The 24,108-nt window shown below is 48.0% G+C and overlaps 1 protein-coding gene across 1 annotated transcript in view; it reads left to right on the top strand.

Moving 5' to 3' along the window:
• The window catches only part of LOC144108638 (putative chitinase 2), a 129,784-nt gene that overhangs the window by 22,800 nt on the left and 82,876 nt on the right, over positions 1-24,108 (top strand). The window contains exon 5 of the mRNA XM_077641824.1: positions 10,346-10,543. Within this exon, the coding sequence (XP_077497950.1) occupies positions 10,346-10,543 (198 nt within the window). The remainder of the gene's footprint in view (positions 1-10,345; positions 10,544-24,108) is intronic.

Raw genomic sequence — 24,108 nt, 5'->3', positions numbered from 1 at the left:
TCTCCCGAATGGTGCGTGAGATGCGGGCGTAAAGAAGCAGGAACGGGAAGTATTCAGTAAGGTCATATTTTTTTTTCCGGTGTTGTATGCGTACCTGACAAATGGAAGCACGGTGTCCCAGTTATCATGGTCGGTCGGCGGCTACGTACTTGGAGAACCTATTAATGAGGGCGCGGATGGTGAGCTCCGTCAGGGCATTTGTTTGTGGACGGTAAGGCGTCGAATGATGATAGTCACATTGATAGAGCCGTAGTAGCTCTTCAGCGATGTCGGCCGTAAATGGGAGCTTGCGGTCGATGATTACGACTCAAGCAGCTCCGTGGTGAAGGCTGACCGCTTGCAGTAAAAAGGACCAGAAGTCTGTTGCTTTGGCTGACAGGAGAGCAGTCGTCTCCACGTATCATGTCAAGTAGTCGACGCACACATAAATCCACACTTGGGAAGCGGGCCCAGCAAGTCAACCTCGATCTTCTAAAAAGGGGAGTCAGGTGGTCTGACCGGTTGGAACAAGCGGGCGGGTGAGACAGTGCGATGCCTAAAGCGTCGACACTGTACACAGCCTGCAACGTGCTGGTGAGTTGTCTTGCTAAGTCTATAGGCCAATAAAAACGTTTCTGCGTTTTGTGGAACGTAGAGACAACCCTTGATGAGCGGAAGATATATCGCCGTGCATGGCATGAACAACACTGCCACGAAGGCTGTTGCGCCCTCCACAGAATAGTTTTTGCTATACAACACGCCTTATGATAAAATGAATGGCGTGACAGGTGCGAACGTGTAAGCTTGATAGAACAACTGGTGGAGACGTTCCTGCTGCAGATTTGCAAGGCTGGGAAACTCTGCGGAAACGGGAGGTTGACATAAATTATGGTGAGGCATAAAAAAACAAAAAAAATAAAAGAGCCTCTGCCTGCGCATGGGAGGTTGACAGTGGCTTTTCGCAACTCACCGTTCTGATAGATGGAAACGGGACAAACAGTCGGCATCATTATGGCGGCGACCGCTCTTACATGCCGCCGTAAAGCCATATTCCTGATTGTGTAAGGCCCAACGAGCGGGTCGACCTTGAGGTATCGCGGAGGCCAACTTTGCCAACGCAAAGAGCGATGCTCTGCAACGATCTTGAAGGGACGTCCATGTAGATATGGTCGAAGTGTTTGCACGGCAAAGACCACAGCGAGACACTTGGCTTCCATCACTGTATACCAATTCCTTCAGGGTATTTCCTTCTAATTACTTCGAAGTGCGGCTTGCCTAGGCGACCCCGTGCTAGACGTCGTTAAGTTATTAGATAAGCACCGTGCCGACGCCCACGCCACTAGTGTCGGTGTGGACTTCAGTCGGCGCCGCCGGATCAAAGTGGCGCAAAAGAGGCGCAGAAGTTAACAAAAACTTCAACTGCTGGAAGGCAGACTCACACTGAGACGACCATATGGGGAGTTTGTATGAAGGAACGCACTCAAGGACTGAGCGTGTTGGGCGAAGCCTTGTAAAAGCGACGGATATAGCAGTAAATGCCCGAAAAGCTTCCAAGGTGTTTCAAAAAGCTTGGTGGCGGAAACTCATGTACTGCAATCTTCTGCGGGCCACGTTGGATGCCGTTCTTTTCGAATGCTATCAGAAGACTAAAGCAGCATTTCCTGGAGTTCAACACCAGGCCAGCTTGTGAGATGCAGGCAGCAGCGTACCAGGTCTTTCGTTATACCCACAAAAACCATTTTGGTGAATAACCTGACCTAACACATACTTCCACTTAAACCCATACAATACCTTGTCTAAAGTCCAGCAATTTCGGACAAAAAGTTTGAAAATTGGAAAATTGTAAGATACCTTTACGGTAATATTGAAGGTAGTGGCCCATTCTTCTCACACGTAGCAAAATCTTTCTTTTAAAATGCTTCAATTGGTCGCGCCGAACTGTTTAAAACTCCCATCGAAAAAGAAAAGAGAGCGCTGTTGACGATAGGAAGACCGTAATAGTTGTAGAAGGAAAATTTCAAGTTGGGTTACCTGTAGATATATTGATTTTTATTGTGAAATCTTACGTTTTACGAAAAATGCGTTCATAAATGGTTTCCCGTTCAAAAATGCCTTTGTCCAGAAATGCTACGTATGAAAAATCGCTGGAATGTAACTGAGACCTTGCATAACCCGAAGGGCATCACATTAAATTCATAGATTCCATCAGGCGAAGCAACCGCTCTCTTCTGCCGGTTCGATGGTTTCGTGGGGATCAGTCAATACCCAGAGCGGAGGTCAACACAACACCAACGAGAAGCACGATGCTAATTCAAGACAATCCACGGCTTCATCAGTACGCTGGAGCGGGCAGACGTCGCGCTCGACAGCATTTAACCGACTGCAATCTAGGCAAAAGCGACAGGAGTTATCCTTCCTTCGCACAAGCAAAACAGGGGAAGCCCACGAACTGGAAGTGCCCGAAAAGAAGAAAATAATGTACACCAGCCGCATCGGCTTGCTCCAGCGGTTATATATGCTCACTTGCTAGTAATGTTTTAGCAACTCCTCCACGCCCTCGTGCGTTGCTCCAGAATACGGGCGCTGATCGCCCTAAAAGCGGACAGAACCTGACCTGTTCGGAGCTGTCCCGGCTGGGCGGAAGTCGCGTCTCACACGTGCCGGCAGATTGATGGTTGCCATCCCGGGTGGCCAAAGTGGAAAATTCTCGGGTTGACCGGCCTAGCGTCGGCTACATAGAAACGAGGGAGGGTCTAGGACGCCAAACCCGCAACTTCATCGGGTGATACGTCGTTGGGAGGATGGGAGCGTGTTTATTTACATTGCAAAAGTGGGTATTGGGAACGTCACGGAAAGGTCCCCGTTGGCGAGCCCCAGAGCTGAGCGCTGGCGCCCATCGAGTCCATCCTCTTCTGACTACACTGCAACGCGGCGGAAAAATATATTATCGCTCATGCACTTCATGAAACCTGCACTTGGATTACGTTTATATTTCTAAAATCCAGATTAACTTTAATTGACAAGGAGCTTCTAATGCACATACATAATCTTCCCGCACTCAGATCAAGTTTCTGGTAACCGGGTTTTCAAAATAAAATCAAAATAGAGGACGATCTGGCATGGCTAGGGCCAAATGCCAATGAAATTCAGTAGCACTCTGGTTCTCTCTTCTGCAAGGGTCGGTATTCCAGGTCAGGCAGGCTTTAGACAAACATTGGAAAGATCGAACTTTAGCGCCACCTTAAGGGCAGTAAGAAAAAGGGTATATGCAGAATTGGTAGTTCTCTACATTAATTGATCCCTGCAGCAGTTAAGCTACGCGCTACTACCTGGGGATGCAGTGGCTGCCACTGGCAGGGCTTGTGAGATCCAGGTTTCTCTTACCGAGCTACCTTTCGCGCTCAAGCATCAATTAAATTGCTACTTGCAACGGTTTCCAGTTTTCTCACAATCCGGTGGACAGGTTGTAATGACGTCACAAGATCACATGACATAGGTTGCCCACCCGCGACACCTGGGGGCCACCTATGTGGCACATGGGGAAGCTACGGCCGGTTGCCCACAACCGTGAGGGCACCGACAGGGACGGCACAGACAACCTCTTAGCGGCAGAGTGGAAGCTGTAGTAAAAATGCGCTCGAGCAAACATTATTCTTTATTGCCATGCCAACATGAAGCTCTAGTAAGAATATCCGAAACACTGCAAATATGTTATTTCCGTACATTATGCTATTGTTCTCAAAGCGCATTAACGAAGTTCATTGCCGCAAAGCATCGACTGTGTTTCTGCATGCACAAAGCCAACCGCACCGGGTTTTATTACTTCGTGAAGCGAGATGCGAATACGTTTGTCTTGAATAATCACAGCCAAGCGCAACCGCTTCTACGCTGTTCGAGTCAGTTGTTTTTGTTTTTCTATGTTATCTCAAAAGTTCTTCGTCATATTTAAACTGAGCGCAGCGAGAGCTGCGGTTATTCTTTCCGTCGACGGCCGCCGAGCCCGCTCGTCGCTATGGGCGACGCAGATTTATTCCGTTTTTGTCGCTCAAGTGAGCCCATTAGACAACGCATTTAAGAACTGCTTGTATCCACTCGACCACTGTCCACTACGTGAAATCTTGCGGAAGTGCTGGTTGACGACGGTCCTTCGCGCCTGCAACCTCTGGGCACCGCCAAAGCAGCTGGAGTAGTATCACGGGAAACATGCCCCACAGAAGAACAGTATGTTTTACAGTTTTTTTGTCAGCTCGTCTTATTAAACCAGCTGGCATTAAGCGAAGAGCTTTTGCAGAGCATAGGGCTACCTGCTGGGTTTTTGAGCAGTATCAGGAACGAGATAAATGATTGAAAAGTTGAGCGTCAACACTGTCCGACACAGAATACTCCGTACATTTAACTTGGTAACGGTATATCGACTTCCCCGGGCTCATAAATATATACTACTATCATCGCCATCACCTCAAGGGTTGACTGTGTCTGTCGTTGCATGATCGATGCAGTATTTCACAAATCAGAACTGGCGCGTTTTCCTGCTGGACTATCCGAATGTCAGTAACGTGGACCGAGCTGTGGGCACTCTTTGCAATGCGTCATGCACGCATGCGTAGTAATGTGAGATCCATATGGACCCTGAAGTAGGGGTGGGGGGGTGACCTGGTTTGACGTCACATTACATCGCTCTCATGTGATCTGCTATTACGTCACACTCATATGATGTCAACACTAATACTAATTAGTCTTAGCGTTACCTCCCTGTATTAAAGCATTGGTTAGGCATGTTGATCAGTGTATGTTATTTAGCATTAATAATGAAGTGACGTCATCATCTTCGTCACGTCACTCGTCGGCTCGTGACGTCACATAGCGCCGTTTCTTGCGGCCACTTTTTTGCGGATATGGCTTTGAAACAGCCATTTATTGCTTGCGCATTAATAAAAGAAGCCGCTCGCTTCGACACAGACATAAATATAACGTTCCTCTGTTGGTGTACTACAGTCGCAGCTTGGTTTCGAATTAAACATACAGAGGACGGAAAAGAGCTTTTGCTGGGTGGAAATAGTTTCATCTACGCTGAGTGCACTCGCTATGCCAGATAGAGCTAAAAAATCGAAATATACTGATATGCGCCTGTGCAGCCGTCACATTGGAAAGCACATTGGCGACCAGTTTCTATACAGTCGCTATTGTCAAGTTTAAGAAGAGGATCGTGAATACTTTCCCCTCCCCCTTCCCCCTGCCCTCCCCATTTCCGGTAGGGGATGTAGATGGTCTGTGTTTGTCAATTGCCGGTTCGTGCGTGAATGAGCGAGAGGCTTCCAATACTAACAAGTATACGCGAAGCAGTTGCCGAAATATAAGGCTGATAATCTTACAATTAGTTAGTGAAGCAAAGTTCATGAAAAAAGTACCCTCCGACGTACTGGTGGTAACCGCGTAAGGGACACCCCCGTCCGCAGGCCATAAACTATCCGAGGTTTCTTCCCAGGTTGTAAGCTTCTCCTATTGAATGTACATCAACAGTGTCTATACACACCTCTTAAATAATTACAGACCGCTTAGTGCCGCTATTGTAATAACTAGGCATCACAATTGCATCATCATTATTTTGGCTTTCCTATCTCACAGGATTCTCAGAATTGTTTTTAACTGAAAAAAATCCTTAATCGCTTTTCGTTTTCTTTTGCTGTTTTCTGAGGTCGAGCGGCCGCCCTCAACCTCAAATTGTGAGGTTCAGGTGAGGTTGTGTGAAGTCGCCAGTGGCCTCAATAATAGTGAGGTGAGGGCGTCTGGGGAGACCTCAACCTCAACTGAACCTCAACTGATGAAGTTGAGGTTGAGTGAGTTCGGTAAATTTTTTTGAGGTTGAGGTCAGGTCAAGATTTTTCAGGTCAAATTCCCACCTGTGCCACTGGATGGAAGGCTACGGTTGGCGGATGCAGTCCGGCGCAGAGCTAGCTGGCTCGTTTTTTGCAGTTTGATAACGACATCAGTGAAAGGAGACTATATGTAACGGCTTCTTTTACAGCTCACCTATTATGCGCCCATCCGTGCGTTGAGAGGCGTGCCCCGGCGTCGGCCTCGGTGTAACCGAGCGAGCAAGTGCATCAGAGGATATAAGAGAGCGATAGCGAAGAGAGCGCGATGAGGAAACTGTTAGCGGGAAGGCAGGTCATCCGGCGGCGACCAGCGGCAAAAAAAGAAGGAAAACATTGTCCTTGAGCACGCAGGAAGGTTAGGGCTCCCGCTAACGTCTCTCGGGTCACGGCCCTGGTCCTTCTCTCCCCTTGACCTTGGCACCGCTGCGAAACGGCGCGCGCCCGCCAGCATTTCGAGATGGTCCCGGCGCCCTCCAGTAGTAAGGAGGTGGGAGATGCAACTCGACGCGAGCTGCGGCGCCGCCCGCCTCCAAACATTTTAATAATTGGTTTTGTGGGGAAAGGAAATGGTGCAGTATCTGTCTCATATATTGTTGGACACCTGAACCACGCCGTTAGGGAAGGGATAAAGGAGGGAGTGAAAGAAGAAAGGAAGAGAGAGGTGCCGTAGTGGAGGGCCCCGGAATAATTTCGACCACCTGGGGATCTTTAACGTGCACTGACATCGCACAGCACATGGGCGCCTTACCGTTTTTCCTAACATTTCATGCTTGGTTTTTCGGCAGAGATACACGGATCGTGGCAGGCGTCGAAGGCTTGCTTAATGAGCCTGCGCCTTCGGTGTGCGGCGCTTCTCTCTCCCCTCTTCCTCCAATCTGTGTGGATGCACTCCTTACTGAAACGAGAATGTTGAAGGATAGCTTGCCGACCGTTTCCTTTGGCGTTTTTCCGCGCTGTTTTAATTAGCATCTCGGGAATCGTTCTTCTCCCGTTCTCGACCGTTTGTTCTCAGTAATGCGTGACGTTTTGCTGGCTTGGTTTATGGGCGTTTAACGTCTCAAAACGACTCAGGCTATGAGGGACGCCGTAGTGAAGGGCTCCGGAAATTTCGACCATCTGGGGTTCTTTAACATGCACTGACATCGCACAGCACACGGGCCTCTAGCATTTCGCCTCCATCGATATTCGACCGCCGCGGCCGGGATCGAGCCCACGTCTTTCTGGCCAGCAGCCGAGCGCCATAACCTCCCAGCCAACGCGGCGGCTTTGTGTGACGTTTTGCGTTAACAGGCGTCGCGTAAAAGCAAAGAGAGCGTAATATCATGGGTTGAGTGAGAAGCTGCGTGCACGATTCATGACCAGTGCCTTGAAGTTTAAGCAACCTGGAGGAGGAAAGAGGCGGGGAATCAGACACTGAATTGCGCTACAGAACACGTTGAGTTCCAAGGAGCTGCAGTTGCCCACTTTCGGGCGGGGAACTCAATGTCACTTCGGAGGAATGACACTAGCTGAGTTGACATCCTTGCTTTTCTGTTACCGCGTGACGAAAGCTATGTTATGTCATTTGCAAATGTTTCAAGTGAGGATTCCCCTATGAGAGCCTCAGCTACAGCTCAGTGGCGGGGGATCGCTGTGAGCGCTGCGGAAGCCTAAACCCGTGTCCACATGCGTTCAGGCACTGCGTGTTCCGTTTGCGACCGCCCATGTTTGAAATACCGCCGCAGCTGCGCTGAAAAATTCTATTACACCCAAGTTCAATCGTTGAACAGTTTTAGATATTTTTCTCAACTCGCAAAGTCATGACAGTAGCTCCTTTCATCAGCTGAATAATTGAAGCACCAACCAACTAACGGCAATCTCTACAGAAAGCAAAATACTCTTTGTACTCTCCACAACACTGAGAAACCCACTATGAGAAACACCAAAAGAATTTTAGACGAGCCACTGAGGACAGCTATATCCTCAGTTGTTATGAGTAAAAGTAGATTCACTGCTTTTTTTGGCAATGTTGATGTTTTTCCGGAAGCGAAAGACACATTACCGGCGAGAAAATTGTTTTTACAAGTTACGGGATGATCAGACATCTGAATCTGTGATAGCAGTCGGAGTTACCTCGATATTTGCTTTGCTGCCTTTTAGTCTAGAATTTTTCTGTGGGTGTGAAAGTGGCTGGACGTAGTTCGAGGGTGGCTCTGGATGGGTGAGCACACCGCTACCAATCGTGGCGGTGTGTGGAGGTGGCTGGTGGGTTATGCTTCTGGAGTGCAGCTGGTTTTTCCATTGCCTCTTTGCATTCCAATTCGCACGCGTTTCTTTAACGCGACAGTGTTGAGTGTCCCCATCGGGAAACCCGGGGTCGTCGGCGGCGGCGCAACAGAAAGATTCCCAGAGAAGCAACCTATGTGTGCTTTACCTATCTGTCAGGTGCCTCACGTGGGCGACCTGACCTTGTGAGGGCACCACAAGCTGCCTTCCGTATTGCGAGCAAACTGCCCACTGTCGCGAAAGTTGGCTTGGGAATAGAAAACATGGCCGCAGAAGCTCCACCGGCGACGGGGAAGTGGCACATCGCTTAAGCGCTGCATCACTGCAGCAGAGGTGGATGGATGATTCCCGGCGTTCTCTGGATGTTCAGCTAAAAACAATATGAGATAGAACACGGGGTCGCGTGGCCTCAGCGCTTTGCAAAGCCCTGGCATCGGCCGACGAAGATAATGGGTGGCAGCAGGAGCATGCTCGAAAAGAGTGGCTGGCCGAGCTTTACCACCGATTCTCGTCTTCTGTCGGTGGCAGCGCTTTACGTATCGCGGAGGCCACGCACCCCCGTGTTCCATATCATATTGCTTGGTGCCTACGCACGACTTCTACTTGCGAAATCAGCCAATAATGGTTACACCCATATTACAATTTTTGTCTTAAATAGCTTGTAAAACTCCGTTCTCGCTGTGAATGACCTCCTTGTGACAAGAAAGTGGTACTGTATTTATAGAGGCCGATATGAATTTGTCCTCAGCGTCTTCTTAAAGCAGCCATGGTCGTAATGTTGCAAGTTAGTATTTATCAATAATTATTGTAATCAAATCAATTTATTATTTATAATCACCGTCTCACTGCCGTAGAGCACGCAGGATGGTCAGCTTTGCATGCCACAGTGCGCGCACGGAAGTGGCAAGGCTTCTTTCTGTCTTGAACTATTGGGAAACACAGGCCAACCCTATGTTCTGCTTTTCCGCCTCACGTTCTCTATAATGCACCTAGAAGCCCAGTTCAAATCAAACCAACAGAAATCATATTTTATCCTCCGGCAAGTATCTGGATGGTTACTTGGACTAAAAGCTGTACGAACAGCTCGACGAAGGCCCAGGAAACCATTACATGACAGCAGCAGACAGAACGAAATAACAATTAATGAACAATACAGAAGTGGTCATCAAAAAATAAATAGAAAAGAAATTATACAGCCTATGCATGAGAGCAACACAAGAGAAAAAAAAAGAGTACAGTAATAACAGAAATTTTCTCATACGACATATGAATAAACACAAATCACAGTTGCACAAAGTATATTCGCAGTTGTTTTAGACTAAATCTAGCAGTACCTTTATATTTTTTTAAGAAAAAAGGGCAAATTGTGAGCCAAGGATTGCACTTAGGACTCAAAGACTCGCAACAAGCCACATCGTTTCCTGACAACGATTTCCATCCATTCAACACTATGCTCGATTTCCTAGGCAATGGCAATAACCCTCTCATCCGAAGCAGGTGTATAGTACGGCATTCAGGCTTTGCAAGATAGCCCGAGGTGCTTCCCAGTGCCGTTCAAAATGCATAAAGTAATTCACCATTTTATTCGTGGACCAAAGAAAGGCGCACATGTTAGCAACAAAGCTCGAAAGCAGCACGCTATCTCACACAAGGAACGCAAATGGCGCTGCAGTGGGTGACTAACGTATTGGATTGGGGTGACAGTAATGACCCATTCCAATCAGCCACGCAGTGTAATTATTCTCAAGCGTACGAATCGGAAAGCATGTTTAAAAGAGAAATTTCGGTTGATTGTAATCGCGATATTCAGTTGTAGAAAAGACGGAAATATCTGCGGCGGACTGCCGCACCTTGCCCCGGCAGCTAAGCCCGGAGTTCCTCGTCTATTCCTATCTTCGATTTGAATTTCACGACACCGCAATGGATTCTTTGCACGTCCGCGGGTTCAGGACGATGATCCGAATCGCCGATTGGAATGCGTCATTAGGAGAGTTGGTACACCGCAACATCGCCTGACAGTTTCAGCCGCACAGGGTATCGATTGTAAGCGCAGAGAGAACAGTGGGCATAATGTAGCATAATTAATTTGTAAAACTTGTCTAAACAAATAACAAGTCGAGCTGCTGTAAACCTGCGAAGACCTGCCAGAACAGACCATCTTCAATGTGCTTATAAAGAGTCCAATGTTCTAATAGGTACTGGGATATCATATGCGCGCTATGCAGGTGGGTGCAGACACCTTCACCACCGAGGGTTCCGTGGGGCTTGGCGCGCCTTCCAAGGGCCCCTCATCGTTCGACTACTACACGCACCAGCCGCGCCGGACCCGCTACGACCTCGTGTGTCAGCTGCCGCGCAGCCGGCACGTGTCGGACGAATGCAGCGTTGGCTACGCGACCATCCAGGGGTCAGTCGACGTCAAGGTGGGGCGCCTGAGCCTATCCGCTAAAAAAAAAACATCGAGAGCTGCTCTTCAAAAATATTTCCTCGGTTTTAAATCTATAAATGTCATTTTGGAGCTGAGAGAAAAGGCACAAAAGCTGGCGGCGGCTACGCGACCATCCAGGGGTCAGTCGACGTCAAGGTGGGGTGCCTGAGCCTATCCGCTAAAAAAAAAAACATCGAGAGCTGCTCTTCAAAAATATATCCTCGGTTTTAAATCTATAAATGTCATTGTGGAGCTGAGAGAAAAGGCACAAAAGCTGGTGGCGGCTACGCGACCACACAGGGGTCAGTCGACGTCAAGGTGGGGCGCCTGAGCCTATCCGCTAAAAAAAAACACATCGAGAGCTACTCTCCAAAAATATTTCCTCGGTTTTAAATCTATAAATGTCATTGTGGAGCTGAGAGAAACGGCACAAAAGCTGGCGGCGGCTACGCGACCATCCAGGGGTCAGTCGACGTCAAGGTGGGGCGCCTGAGCCTATCCGCAAAAGAAAAGAAAACATCGAGAGCTGCTCTTCAAAAGTATTTCCTCTGTTTTAAATCGATAAATGTCATTGTGGAGCTGAAAGAAAAGGCACAAAAGCTGGCGGCGGCTACGCGACCATCCAGGGGTCAGTCGACGTCAAGGTGGGGCGCCTGAGCCTATCCGCAAAAGAAAAGAAAACATCGAGAGCTGCTCTTCAAAAGTATTTCCTCTGTTTTAAATCGATAAATGTCATTGTGGAGCTGAAAGAAAAGGCACAAAAGCTGGCGGCGGCTACGCGACCATCCAGAGGTCAGTCGACGTCAAGGTGGGGCGCCTGAGCCTATCCGCTAAAAAACATCGAGAGCTGCTCTTCAAAAATATTTCCTGGTTTTGAATCTATAAATGTCATTGTTGTGGAGCAGAGAGAAAAGGCACAAAAGCTGGCGGCGGCTACGCGACCATCCAGGGGTCAGTCGACGTCAAGGTGGGGCGCCTGAGCCTATCCGGAAAAGAAAAGAAAACATCGAGAGGTGCTCGTCAAAAATATTTCCTCGGTTTTAAATCTATAAATGTCATTGTGGAGCTAAGAGAAAAGGCATAAAAGCTGGCGGCGGCTACGCGACCATCCAGGGGTCAGTCGACGTCAAGGTGGGGCGCCTGAGCCTATCCGATAAAAAAAAACATCGAGAGCTGCTCTTCAAAAGTATTTCCTTGGTTTTAAATCTATAAATGTCATTGTGGAGCTGAGAGAAAAGGCACAAAAGCTAGCGGCGGCTACGCGACCATCCAGGGGTCAGTCGACGTCAAGGTGGGGCGCCTGAGCCTATCCGCTAAAAAAAAACATCGAGAGCTGCTCTTCAAAAATATTTTCTTGGTTTTAAATCTATAAATATCATTGTGGAGCTGAGAGAAAAGGCATAAAAGCTGGCGGCGGCTACGCGACCATCGAGGGGTCAGTCGACGTCAAGGTAGGGCGCCTGAGCCTATCCGCAAAAAAGAAAACATCGAGAGCTGCTCTTTAAAAATATTTCCTCGGTTTTAAATCTATAAATTTCATTGTGGAGCTGAGAGAAAAGGCACAAAAGCTGGCGGCGGCTACGCGACCATCCAGGGTTCAGTCGACGTCAAGGTGGGGCGCCTGAGCCTATCCGCAAAAAAAAGAAAACATCGAGAGCTGCTCTTCAAAAATATTTCCTAGGTTTTAAATCTATAAATGTCATTGTGGAGCTGAGAGAAAAGACACAAAAGCTGGCGGCGGCTACGCGACCATCCAGGGGTCAGTCGACGTCAAGGTGGGGCGCCAGAGCCTATCCGCAAAACAAAAAAAAACATCGAGAGCTGCTCTTCAAAAATATTTCCTCAGTTTTAAATCTATAAATATCATTATGGAGCTGAGAGAAAAGGCTCAAAAGCTGGCGGCGGCTACGCGACCATCCAGGGGTCAGTCGACGTCAAGGTGGGGCGCCAGAGCCTATCCGCAAAAGAAAAGAAAACATCGAGAGCTGCTCTTCAAAAATATTTCCTCGGTTTTAAATCTATAAATGTCATTGTGGAGCTGAGAGAAAAGGCACAAAAGCTGGCGGCGGCTACGCGACCATCCAGGGGTCAGTCGACGTCAAGGTGGGGCGCCAAAGCCTATCCGCAAAAGAAAAAACATCGAGAGCTGCTCTTCAAAAATATTTCCTCGGTTTTAAATCTATAAATATCATTGTGGAGCTGAGAGAAAAGGCACAAAAGCTGGCAGCGGCTACGCGACCATCCAGGGGTCAGTCGACGTCAAGGTGGGGCGCCTGAGCCTATCCGCAAAAGAAAAGAAAACATCGAGAGCTGCTCTTCAAAAATATTTTCTTGGTTTTAAATCTATAAATGTCATTGTGGAGCTGAGAGAAAAGGCACAAAAGCTGGCGGCGGCTACGCGACCATCCAGGGGTCAGTCGACGTCAAGGTGGGGCGCCTGAGCCTATCCGCAAAAGAAAAGAAAACATCGAGAGCTGCTCTTCAAAAATATTTCCTCGGTTTTAAATCTATAAATGTCATTGTGGAGCTGAGAGAAAAGGCACAAAAGCTGGCGGCAGCTACGCGACCATCCAGGGGTCAGTCGACGTCAAGGTGGAGCGCCAGAGCCTATCCGCAAAAGAAAAGAAAACATCGAGAGGTGCTCTTCAAAAATATTTCCTCGGTTTTAAATCTATAAATGTCATAGTGGAGCTCAGAGAAAAGGTACAAAAGCTGGCGGCGACTACGCGACCGTCCAGGGGCCAGTCGACGTCAAGGTGGGGCGCCTGAGCCTATCCGCTAAAAAAAAAACATCGAGCTGCTCTTCAAAAGTATTTCCTTGGTTTTAAATCTATAAATGTCATTTTGGAGCTGAGAGAAAAGGCACAAAAGCTGGCGGCGGCTACGCGACCATCCAGGGGTCAGTCGACGTCAAGGTGGGGCGCCTGAGCCTATCCGTTAAAAAAAACATCGAGAGCTGCTCTTCAAAAATATTTCCTCGGTTTTAAATCTATAAATATCATTGTGGAGCTGAGAGAAAAGGCACAAAAGCTGGCGGCGGCTACGCGACCATCCAGGGTTCAGTCGACGTCAAGGTAGGGCGTCTGAGCCTATCCGCTAAAAAAAAAACATCGAGAGCTGCTCTTCAAAAATATTTCTTGGTTTTAAATCTATAAATGTCAATGTGGAGCTGAGAGAAGAGGCACAAAAGCTGGCGGCGGCTACGCGACCATCCAGGGATAAGTCGACGTCAAGGTAGGGCGTCTGAGCCTATCCGCAAAAAAAAAGAAAACATCGAGAGCTGCTCTTTAAAAATATTTCCTCGGTTTTAAATCTATAAATGTCATTGTGGAGCTCAGAGAAAAGGCACAAAAGCTGGCGGCGACTACGCGACCATCCAGGGGTCAGTCGACGTCAAGGTGGGGCGCCTGAGCCTATCCGCTAAAAAAAACATCGAGCTGCTCTTCAAAAGTATTTCCTTGGTTTTAAATCTATTAATATCATTGTGGAGCTGAGAGAAAAGGCACAAAAGCTGGCGGCGGCTACGCGACCATCCAGGGTTCAGTCGACGTCAAGGTGGGGCGCCTGAGCCTATCCGCAAAAAAAGAAAACATCGAGAGCTGCTCTTCAAAAATATTTCCTCGGTTTTAAATCTCTAAATGTCATTGTGGAGCTAATAGAAAAGGCACAAAAGCTGGCGGCGGCTACGCGACCATCCAGGGGTCAGTCGACGTCAAGGTGGGGCGCCTGAGCCTATCCGCTAAAAAAAAGAAACATCGAGAGCTGCTCTTCAAAAATATTTCTTGGTTTTAAATCTATAAATGTCATTGTGGAGCTGAGAGAAAAGGTAAAAAAGCTGGCGGCGCCTACGCGACCATCCAGGGGTCAGTCGACGTCAAGGTGGGGCGCCTGAGCCTATCCGCAAAAGAAAAGAAAACATCGAGAGCTGTTCTTCAAAAATATTTCCTCGGTTTTAAATCTATAAATATCTTTGTGGAGCTGAAAGAAAAGGCACAAAAGCTGGCGGCGGCTACGCGACCATCCAGGGGTCAGTCGACGTCAAGGTGGGGCGCCAGAGCCTATCCGCAAAAGAAAAGAAAACATCGAGAGCTGCTGTTCAAAAATATTTCCCCGGGTTTAAATCTATAAATATCATTGTGGAGCTGAGAGAAAAGGCACAAAGCTGGCGGCGGCTACGCGACCATCCAGGGGTCAGTCGACGTCAAGGTAGGGCGCCTGAGCCTATCCGCAAAAAAAAGAAAACATCGAGAGCTGCTCTTTAAAAATACTTCCTCGGTTTTAAATCAATATCCTTGTGGAGCTGAGAGAAAAGGCACAATAGCTGGCGGCGGCTACGCGACCATCCAGGGTTCAGTCGACGTCAAGGTGGGGCGCCTGAGCCTATCCGCAAAAAAAAGAAAACATCGAGAGCTGCTCTTCAAAAATATTTCCTAGGTTTTAAATCTATAAATGTCATTGTGGAGCTGAGAGAAAAGGCACAAAAGCTGGCGGCGGCTACGCGACCATCCAGGGGTCAGTCGACGTCAAGGTGGGGCGCCTGAGCCTATCCGCAAAAGAAAAGAAAACATCGAGAGCTGCTCTTCAAAAATATTTCCTCGGTTTTAAATCTATAAATATCATTGTGGAGCTGAAAGAAAAGGCACAAAAGCTGGCGGCGGCTACGCGACCATCCAGGGGTCAGTCGACGTCAAGGTGGGGCGCCAGAGCCTATCCGCAAAAGAAAAGAAAACATCGAGAGCTGCTGTTCAAAAATATTTCCCCGGTTTTAAATCTATAAATATCATTGTGGAGCAAAGAGAAAAGGCACAAAAGCTGGCGGCGGATACGCGACCATCCAGGGGTCAGTCGACGTTAAGGTGGGGCGCCAGAGCCTATCCGCAAAAGAAAAGAAAACATCGAGAGCTGCTTTTCAAAAATATTTCCTCGGTTTTAAATCTATAAATATCATTCTGGAGCTGAGAGAAAAGGCACAAAAGCTGGCGGCGGCTACGCGACCATCCAGGGTTCATTCGACGTCAAGGTGGGGCGCCAGAGCCTATCCGCAAAAGAAAAGAAAACATCGAGAGCTGCTCTTCAAAAATATTTCCTCGGTTTTAAATCTATAAATGTCATTGTGGAGCTGAGAGAAAAAGCACAAAAGCTGGCGGCGGCTACGCGACCATCCAGGGGTCAGTCGACGTCAAGGTGGGGCACCTGAGCCTATCCGCAAAAGAAAAGAAAACATCGAGAGCTGCTCTTCAAAAATATTTCCTCGGTTTTAAATCTATAAATGTCATTGTGGAGCTGAGAGAAAAGGCACAAAAGCTGGCGGCGGCTACGCGACCATCCAGGGGTCAGTCGACGTCATGGTGGGGCGCCAGAGCCTATCCGCAAAAGAAAAGAAAACATCGAGAGCTGCTCTTCAAAAATATTTCCTCGGTTTTAAATCTATAAATATCATTGTGAAGCTGAGAGAAAAGGCACAAAATCTGGCGGCGGCTACGCGACCATCCAGGGGTCAGTCGACGTCAAGGTGGGGCGCCTGAGCCTATCCGCAAAAGAAAAGAAAACATCGAGAGCTGCTCTTCAAAAATATTTCCTCGGTTTTAAATCTATAAATGTCATTGTGGAGCTGAGAGAAAAGGCACAAAAGCTGGCGGCGGCTACGCGACCATCCAGGGGTCAGTCGACGTCAAGGTGGGGCACCTGAGCCTATCCGCAAAAGAAAAGAAAACATCGAGAGCTGCTCTTCAAAAATATTTCCTCGGTTTTAAATCTATAAATATCATTGTGGAGCTGAGAAAAAAGGCACAAAAGCTGGCGGCGGCTACGCGACCATCCAGGGGTCAGTCGACGTCAAGGTGGGGCGCCAGAGCCTATCCGCAAAAGAAAAGAAAACATCGAGAGCTGCTCTTCAAAAATATTTCCTCGGTTTTAAATCAATAAATGTCATTGTGGAGCTAAGAGAAAAGGCACAAAAGCTGGCGGCGGCTACGCGACCATCCAGGGGTCAGTCGACGTCAAGGTGGGGCGCCTGAGCCTGTCCGCTCAAAAAAAAAACATCGAGAGCTGCTCTTCAAAAGTATTTCCTTGGTTTTAAATCTATAAATGTCATTGTGGAGCTGAGAGAAAAGGCACAAAAGCTGAAGGCGGCTACGCGACCATCCAGGGGTCAGTCGACGTCAAGGTGGGGCGCCTGAGCCTATCCGCTAAAAAAAAGAAACATCGAGAGCTGCTCTTCAAAAATATTTCTTGGTTTTAAATCTATAAATGTCATTGTGGAGCTGAGAGAAAAGGTAAAAAAGCTGGCGGCGCCTACGCGACCATCCAGGGGTCAGTCGACGTCAAGGTGGGGCGCCTGAGCCTATCCGCAAAAGAAAAGAAAACATCGAGAGCTGTTCTTCAAAAATATTTCCTCGGTTTTAAATCAATAAATATCTTTGTGGAGCTGAAAGAAAAGGCACAAAAGCTGGCGGCGGCTACGCGACCATCCAGGGGTCAGTCGACGTCAAGGTGGGGCGCCAGAGCCTATCCTCAAAAGAAAAGAAAACATCGAGAGCTGCTGTTCAAAAATATTTCCCCGGGTTTAAATCTATAAATGTCATTGTGGAGCAAAGAGAAAAGGCACAAAAGCTGGCGGCGGCTACGCGACCATCCAGGGGTCAGTCGACGTCAAGGTGGGGCGCCAGAGCCTATCCGCAAAAGAAAAGAAAACATCGAGAGCTGCTCTTCAAAAATATTTCCTCGGTTTTAAATCTATAAATATCATTCTGGAGCTGAGAGAAAAGGCACAAAAGCTGGCGGCGGCTACGCGACCATCCAGGGGTCATTCGACGTCAAGGTGGGGCGCCAGAGCCTATCCGCAAAAGAAAAGAAAACATCGAGAGCTGCTCTTCAAAAATATTTCCTCGGTTTTAAATCTATAAATGTCATTGTGGAGCTGAGAGAAAAAGCACAAAAGCTGGCGGCGGCTACGCGACCATCCAGGGGTCAGTCGACGTCAAGGTGGGGCGCCAGAGCCTATCCGCAAAAGAAAAGAAAACATCGAGAGCTGCTCTTCAAAAATATTTCCTCGCTTTTAAATCAATAAATATCATTGTGGAGCTGAGAGAAAAGGTACAAAAGCTGGCGGCGGCTACGCGACCATCCAGGGGTCAGTCAACGTCAAGGTGGGGCGCCTGAGCCTATCAGCAAAAAAAACGAAAACATTGAGAGCTGCTCTCCAAAAATATTTCCTCTGTTTTAAATCTATAAATGTCATTGTGGAGCTGAGACAAATGGCACAAAAGCTGGCGGCGGCTACGCGATCATCCAGGAGTCAGTCGACGTCAAGGTGGGGCGCCTGAGCCATCCGCAAAAAAAAACATCTAGAGCTGCTCTTCAAAAATATTTCCTCGCTTTTAAATCTATAAATGTCATTGTGGAGCTGAGAGAAAAGGCACAAAAGTTGGCGGCGGCTACGCGACCATCCAGGGGTCAGTCGACGTCAAGGTGGGCCGCCTGAGCCTATCCGCTAAAAAAAAACATCGAGAGCTGCTCTTCAAAAATATTGCTTGGTTTTAAATCTATAAATGTCATTGTGGAGCTGAGAGAAAAGGCACAAAAGCTGGCGGCGGCTACGCGACCATCCAGGGGTCAGTCGACGTCAAGGTAGGGCGCCTGAGCCTATCCGCAAAAAAAAAGAAAACATCGAGAGCTGCTCTTTAAAAATATTTCCTCGGTTTTAAATCAATATCATTGTGGAGCTGAGAGAAAAGGCACAAAAGCTGAAGGCGGCTACGCGACCATCCAGGGGTCAGTCGACGTCAAGGTGGGCCGCCTGAGCCTATCCGCTAAAAAAAAACATCGAGAGCTGCTCTTCAAAAATATTGCTTGGTTTTAAATCTATAAATGTCATTGTGGAGCTGAGAGAAAAGGCACAAAAGCTGGCGGCGGCTACGCGACCATCCAGGGTTCAGTCGACGTCAAGGTGGGGCGCCTGAGCCTATCCGCAAAAAAAAGAAAACATCGAGAGCTGCTCTTCAAAAATATTTCCTAGGTTTTAAATCTATAAATGTCATTGTGGAGCTGAGAGAAAAGGCACAAAAGCTGGCGGCGGCTACGCGACCATCCAGGGGTCAGTCGACGTCAAGGTGGGGCGCCTGAGCCTATCCGCAAAAGAAAAGAAAACATCGAGAGCTGCTCTTCAAAAATATTTCCTCGGTTTTAAATCTATAAATATCATTGTGGAGCTGAAAGAAAAGGCACAAAAGCTGGCGGCGGCTACGCGACCATCCATGGGTCAGTCGACGTCAAGGTGGGGTACCTGAGCCTATCCGCAAAAGAAAAGAAAACATCGAGAGCTGCTCTTCAAAAATATTTCCTCGGTTTTAAATCTATAAATATCATTGTGGAGCTGAGAGAAAAGGCACAAAAGCTGGCGGCGGCTACGCGACCATCCAGGGGTCAGTCGACGTCAAGGTGGGGCGCCAGAGCCTATCCGCAAAAGAAAAGAAAACATCGAGAGCTGCTCTTCAAAAATATTTCCTAGGTTTTAAATCTATAAATGTCATTGTGGAGCTGAGAGAAAAGGCACAAAAGCTGGCGGCGGCTACGCGACCATCCAGGGGTCAGTCGACGTCAAGATGGGGCACCTGAGGCTATCCGCAAAAGAAAAGAAAACATCGAGAGCTGCTCTTCAAAAATATTTCCTAGGTTTTAAATCTATAAATATCATTGTGGAGCTGAGAAAAAAGGCACAAAAGCTGGCGGCGGCTACGCGGCCATCCAGGGGTCAGTCGACGTCAAGGTGGGGCGCCAGAGCCTATCCGCAAAAGAAAACATCGAAAGCTGCTCTTCAAAAATATTTCCTCGGTTTTAAATCTATAAATGTCATTGTGGAGCTAAGAGAAAAGGCTCAAAAGCTGGCGGCGGCTACGCGACCATCCAGGGGTCAGTCGACGTCAAGGTGGGGCGCCTGAGCCTATCCGCTCAAAAAAAAAACATCGAGAGCTGCTCTTCAAAAGTATTTCCTTGGTTTTAAATCTATAAATGTCATTGTGGAGCTGAGAGAAAAGGCACAAAAGCTGAAGGCGGGTACGCGACCATCCAGGAGTCAGTCGACGTCAAGGTGGGGCGCCCTAGCCTATCCGCTAAAAAAAAAGAAACATCGAGAGCTGCTCTTCAAAAATATTTCTTGGATTTAAATCTATAAATGTCATTGTGGAGCTGAGAGAAAAGGCACAAAAGCTGGCGGCGGCTACGCGACCATCCAGGGGTCAGTCGACGTTGAGGTGGGGCGCCTGAGCCTATCCGCAAAAGAAAAGAAAACATCGAGAGCTGCTGTTCAAAAATATTTCCCCGGATTTAAATCTATAAATGTCATTGTGGAGCAAAGAGAAAAGGCACCAAAGCTGGCGGCGGCTACGCGACCATTCAGGGGTCAGTCGACGTCAAGGTGGGGCGCCAGAGCCTATCCGCAAAAGAAAAGAAAACATCGAGAGCTGCTCTTCAAAAATATTTCCTCGGTTTTAAATCTATAAATATCATTCTGGAGCTGAGAGAAAAGGCACAAAAGCTGGCGGCGGCTACGCGACCATCCAGGGGTCATTCGACGTCAAGGTGGGGCGCCAGAGCCTATCCGCAAAAGAAAAGAAAACATCGAGAGCTGCTCTTCACAAATATTTCCTCGGTTTTAAATCTATAAATGTCATTGTGGAGCTGAGAGAAAAAGCACAAAAGCTGGCGGCGGCTACGCGACCATCCAGGGGTCAGTCGACGTCAAGGTGGGGCGCCAGAGCCTATCCGCAAAAGAAAAGAAAACATCGAGAGCTGCTCTTCAAAAATATTTCCTCGGTTTTAAATCAATAAATATCATTGTGGAGCTGAGAGAAAAGGCACAAAAGCTGGCGGCGGCTACGCGACCATCCAGGGGTCAGTCGACGTGAAGGTGGGGCGCCTGAGCCTATCCGCAAAAGAAAAAAAAACATCGAGAGCTGCTCTTCAAAAATATTTCCTCGGTTTTAAATCTATAATTATCATTGTGGAGCTGAGAGAAAAGGCACAAAAGCTGGCGGCGGCTATGCGACCATCCAGGGGTCAGTCGACGTCAAGGTGGGGCGCCTGAGCCTATCCGCTAAAAAAAACATCGAGAGCTGCTCTTCAAAAATATTTCCTGGTTTTAAATCTATAAATGTCATTGTTGTGGAGCAGAGAGAAAAGGCACAAAAGCTGGCGGCGGCTACGCGACCATCCTGGGGTCAGTCGACGTCAAGGTGGGGCGCCTGAGCCTATCCGGAAAAGAAAAGAAAACATCGAGAGGTGCTCGTCAAAAATATTTCCTCGGTTTTAAATCTATAAATGTCATTGTGGAGCTCAGAGAAAAGGCACAAAGCTGGCGGCGACTACGCGACCATCCAGGGGTCAGTCAACGTCAAGGTGGGGCGCCTGAGCCTATCCGCAAAAGAAAAGAAAACATCGAGAGCTGCTCTTCAAAAATATTTCCTTGGTTTTAAATCTATAAATATCATTGTGGAGCTGAGAGAAAAGGCACAAAAGCTGGCGGCGGCTACGCGACCATCCAGGGATCAGTCGACGTCAAGGTGGGGCACCTGAGCCTATCCGCAAAAGAAAAGAAAACATCGAGAGCTGCTCTTCAAAATTATTTCCTCGGTTTTAAATCTATAAATGTCATTGTGGAGCTAAGAGAAAAGGCACAAAAGCTGGCGGCGGCTACGCGACCATCCAGGGGTCAGTCGACGTCAAGGTGGGGCGCCAGAGCCTATCCGCAAAAGAAAAGAAAACATCGAGAGCTGCTCTTCAAAAATATTTCCTTGGTTTTAAATCTATAAATGTCATTGTGGAGCTGAGAGAAAAGGCACAAAAGCTGGCGGCGGCCACGCGACCATCCAGGGGTCTGTCGACGTCATGGTGGGGCGCCAGAGCCTATCCGCAAAAGAAAAGAAAACATCGAGAGCTGCTCTTCAAAAATATTTCCTCGGTTTTAAATCTATAAATATCATTGTGAAGCTGAGAGAAAAGGCACAAAAGCTGGCGGCGGCTACGCGACCATCCAGGGGTCAGTCGACGTCAAGGTGGGGCGCCTGAGCCTATCCGCAAAAGAAAAGAAAACATCGAGAGCTGCTCTTCAAAAATATTTCCTCGGTTTTAAATCTATAAATGTCATTGTGGAGCTGAGAGAAAAGGCAGAAAAGCTGGCGGCGGCTACGCGACCATCCAGGGGTCAGTCGACGTCAAGGTGGGGCACCTGAGCCTATCCGCAAAAGAAAAGAAAACATCGAGAGCTGCTCTTCAAAAATATTTCCTCGGTTTTAAATCTCTAAATATCATTGTGGAGCTGAGAATAAAGGCACGAAAGCTGGCGGCGGCTACGCGACCATCCAGGGGTCAGTCGACGTCAAGGTGGGGCGCCAGAGCCTATCCGCAAAAGAAAAGAAAACATCGAGAGCTGCTCTTCAAAAATATTTCCTCGGTTTTAAATCTATAAATATCATTGTGGAGCTAAGAGAAAAGGCACAAAAGCTGGCGGCGGCTACGCGACCAGCCTGGGGTCAGTCGACGTCAAGGTGGGGCTCCTGAGCCTATCCGCTCAAAAAAAAAACATCGAGAGCTGCTCTTCAAAAGTATTTCCTTGGTTTTAAATCTATAAATGTCATTGTGGAGCTGAGAGAAAAGGCACAAAAGCTGGCGGCGGCTACGCGACCATCCAGGGGTCAGTCGACGTCAAGGTGGGGCGCCTGAGCCTATCCGCAAAAGAAAAGAAAACATCGAGAGCTGCTTTTCAAAAATATTTCCTCGGTTTTAAATCTATAAATATCATTGTGGAGCTGAAAGAAAAGGCACAAAAGCTGGCGGCGGCTACGCGACCATCCAGGGGTCAGTCGACGTCAAGGTGGGGCGCCAGAGCCTATCCGCAAAAGAAAAGAAAACATCGAGAGCTGCTCTTCAAAAATATTTCCCCGGTTTTAAATCTATAAATGTCATTTTGGAGCAAAGAGAAAAGGCACAAAAGCTGGCGGCGACTACGTGACCATCCAGGGGTCAGTCGACGTCAAGGTGGGGCGCCAGAGCCTATCCGCAAAAGAAAAGAAAACATCGAGAGCTGCTGTTCAAAAATATTTCCTCGGTTTTAAATCTATAAATATCATTGTGGAGCTGAAAGAAAAGGCACAAAAGCTGGCGGCGGCTACGCGACCATCCAGGGGTCAGTCGACGTCAAGGTGGGGCGCCTGAGCCTATCCGCTAAAAAAAACATCGAGAGCTGCTCTTCAAAAATATTTCCTGGTTTTAAATCTATAAATGTCATTGTTGTGGAGCAGAGAGAAAAGGCACAAAAGCTGGCGGCGGCTACGCGACCATCCAGGGGTCAGTCGACGTCAAGGTGGGGCGCCTGAGCCTATCCGGAAAAGAAAAGAAAACATCGAGAGGTGCTCGTCAAAAATATTTCCTCGGTTTTAAATCTATAAATGTCATTGTGGAGCTCAGAGAAAAGGCACAAAGCTGGCGGCGACTACGCGACCATCCAGGAGTCAGTCGACGTCAAGGTGGGGCGCCTGAGCCTATCCGCAAAAGAAAAGAAAACATCGAGAGCTGCTCTTCAAAAATATTTCCTCGGTTTTAAATCTATAAATATCATTGTGGAGCTGAGAGAAAAGGCACAAAAGCTGGCGGCGGCTACGCGACCATCCAGGGGTCAGTCGACGTCAAGGTGGGGCGCCAGAGCCTATCCGCAAAAGAAAAGAAAACATCGAGAGCTGCTGTTCAAAAATATTTCCTCGGTTTTAAATCTATAAATATCATTGTGGAGCAAAGAGAAAAGGCACAAAAGCTGGCGGCGGCTACGCGACCATCCAGGGGTCAGTCGACGTCAAGGTGGGGCGCCAGAGCCTATCCGCAAAAGAAAAGAAAACATCGAGAGCTGCTCTTCAAAAATATTTCCTCGGTTTTAAATCTATAAATATCATTGTGGAGCTGAAAGAAAAGGCACAAAAGCTGGCGGCGGCTACGCGACCATCCAGGGGTCAGTCGACGTCAAGGTGGGGCGCCTGAGCCTATCCGCAAAAGAAAAGAAAACATCAAGAGCTGCTCTTCAAAAATATTTTCTCGGTTTTAAATCTATAAATATCATTTTGGAGCTGAGAGAAAAGGCACAAAAGCTGGCGGCGGCTACGCGACCATCCAGGGGTCAGTCAACGTCAAGGTGGGGCGCCTGAGCCTATCCGCAAAAAAAAGATAACATCGAGAGCTGCTCTCCAAAAATATTTCCTTGGTTTTAAATCTATAAATATCATTGTGGAGCTGAAAGAAAAGGCACAAAAGCTGGCGGCGGCTATGCGACCATCCAGGGGTCAGTCGACGTCAAGGTGGGGCGCCTGAGCCTATCCGCAAAAAAAAAGAAAACTTCTAGAGCTGCTCTTCAAAAATATTTCATCGCTTTTAAATCTATAAATGTCATTGTGAAGCTGAGAAAAAAGGCACAAAAGCTGGCGGCGGCTACGCGACCATCCAGGAGTCAGTCGACGTCAAGGTGGGGCGCCTGAGCCTATCCGCAAAAGAAAAGAAAACATCGAGAGCTGCTCTTCA

Source organism: Amblyomma americanum, chromosome 10 (genome assembly GCF_052857255.1).
Source record: "Amblyomma americanum isolate KBUSLIRL-KWMA chromosome 10, ASM5285725v1, whole genome shotgun sequence".
In the NCBI taxonomy this organism is placed as follows: domain Eukaryota; kingdom Metazoa; phylum Arthropoda; class Arachnida; order Ixodida; family Ixodidae; genus Amblyomma; species Amblyomma americanum.
The sequence above is the reverse complement of the archived record's forward strand: the minus strand, read 5'-3'. Positions and strand labels throughout refer to the sequence as shown.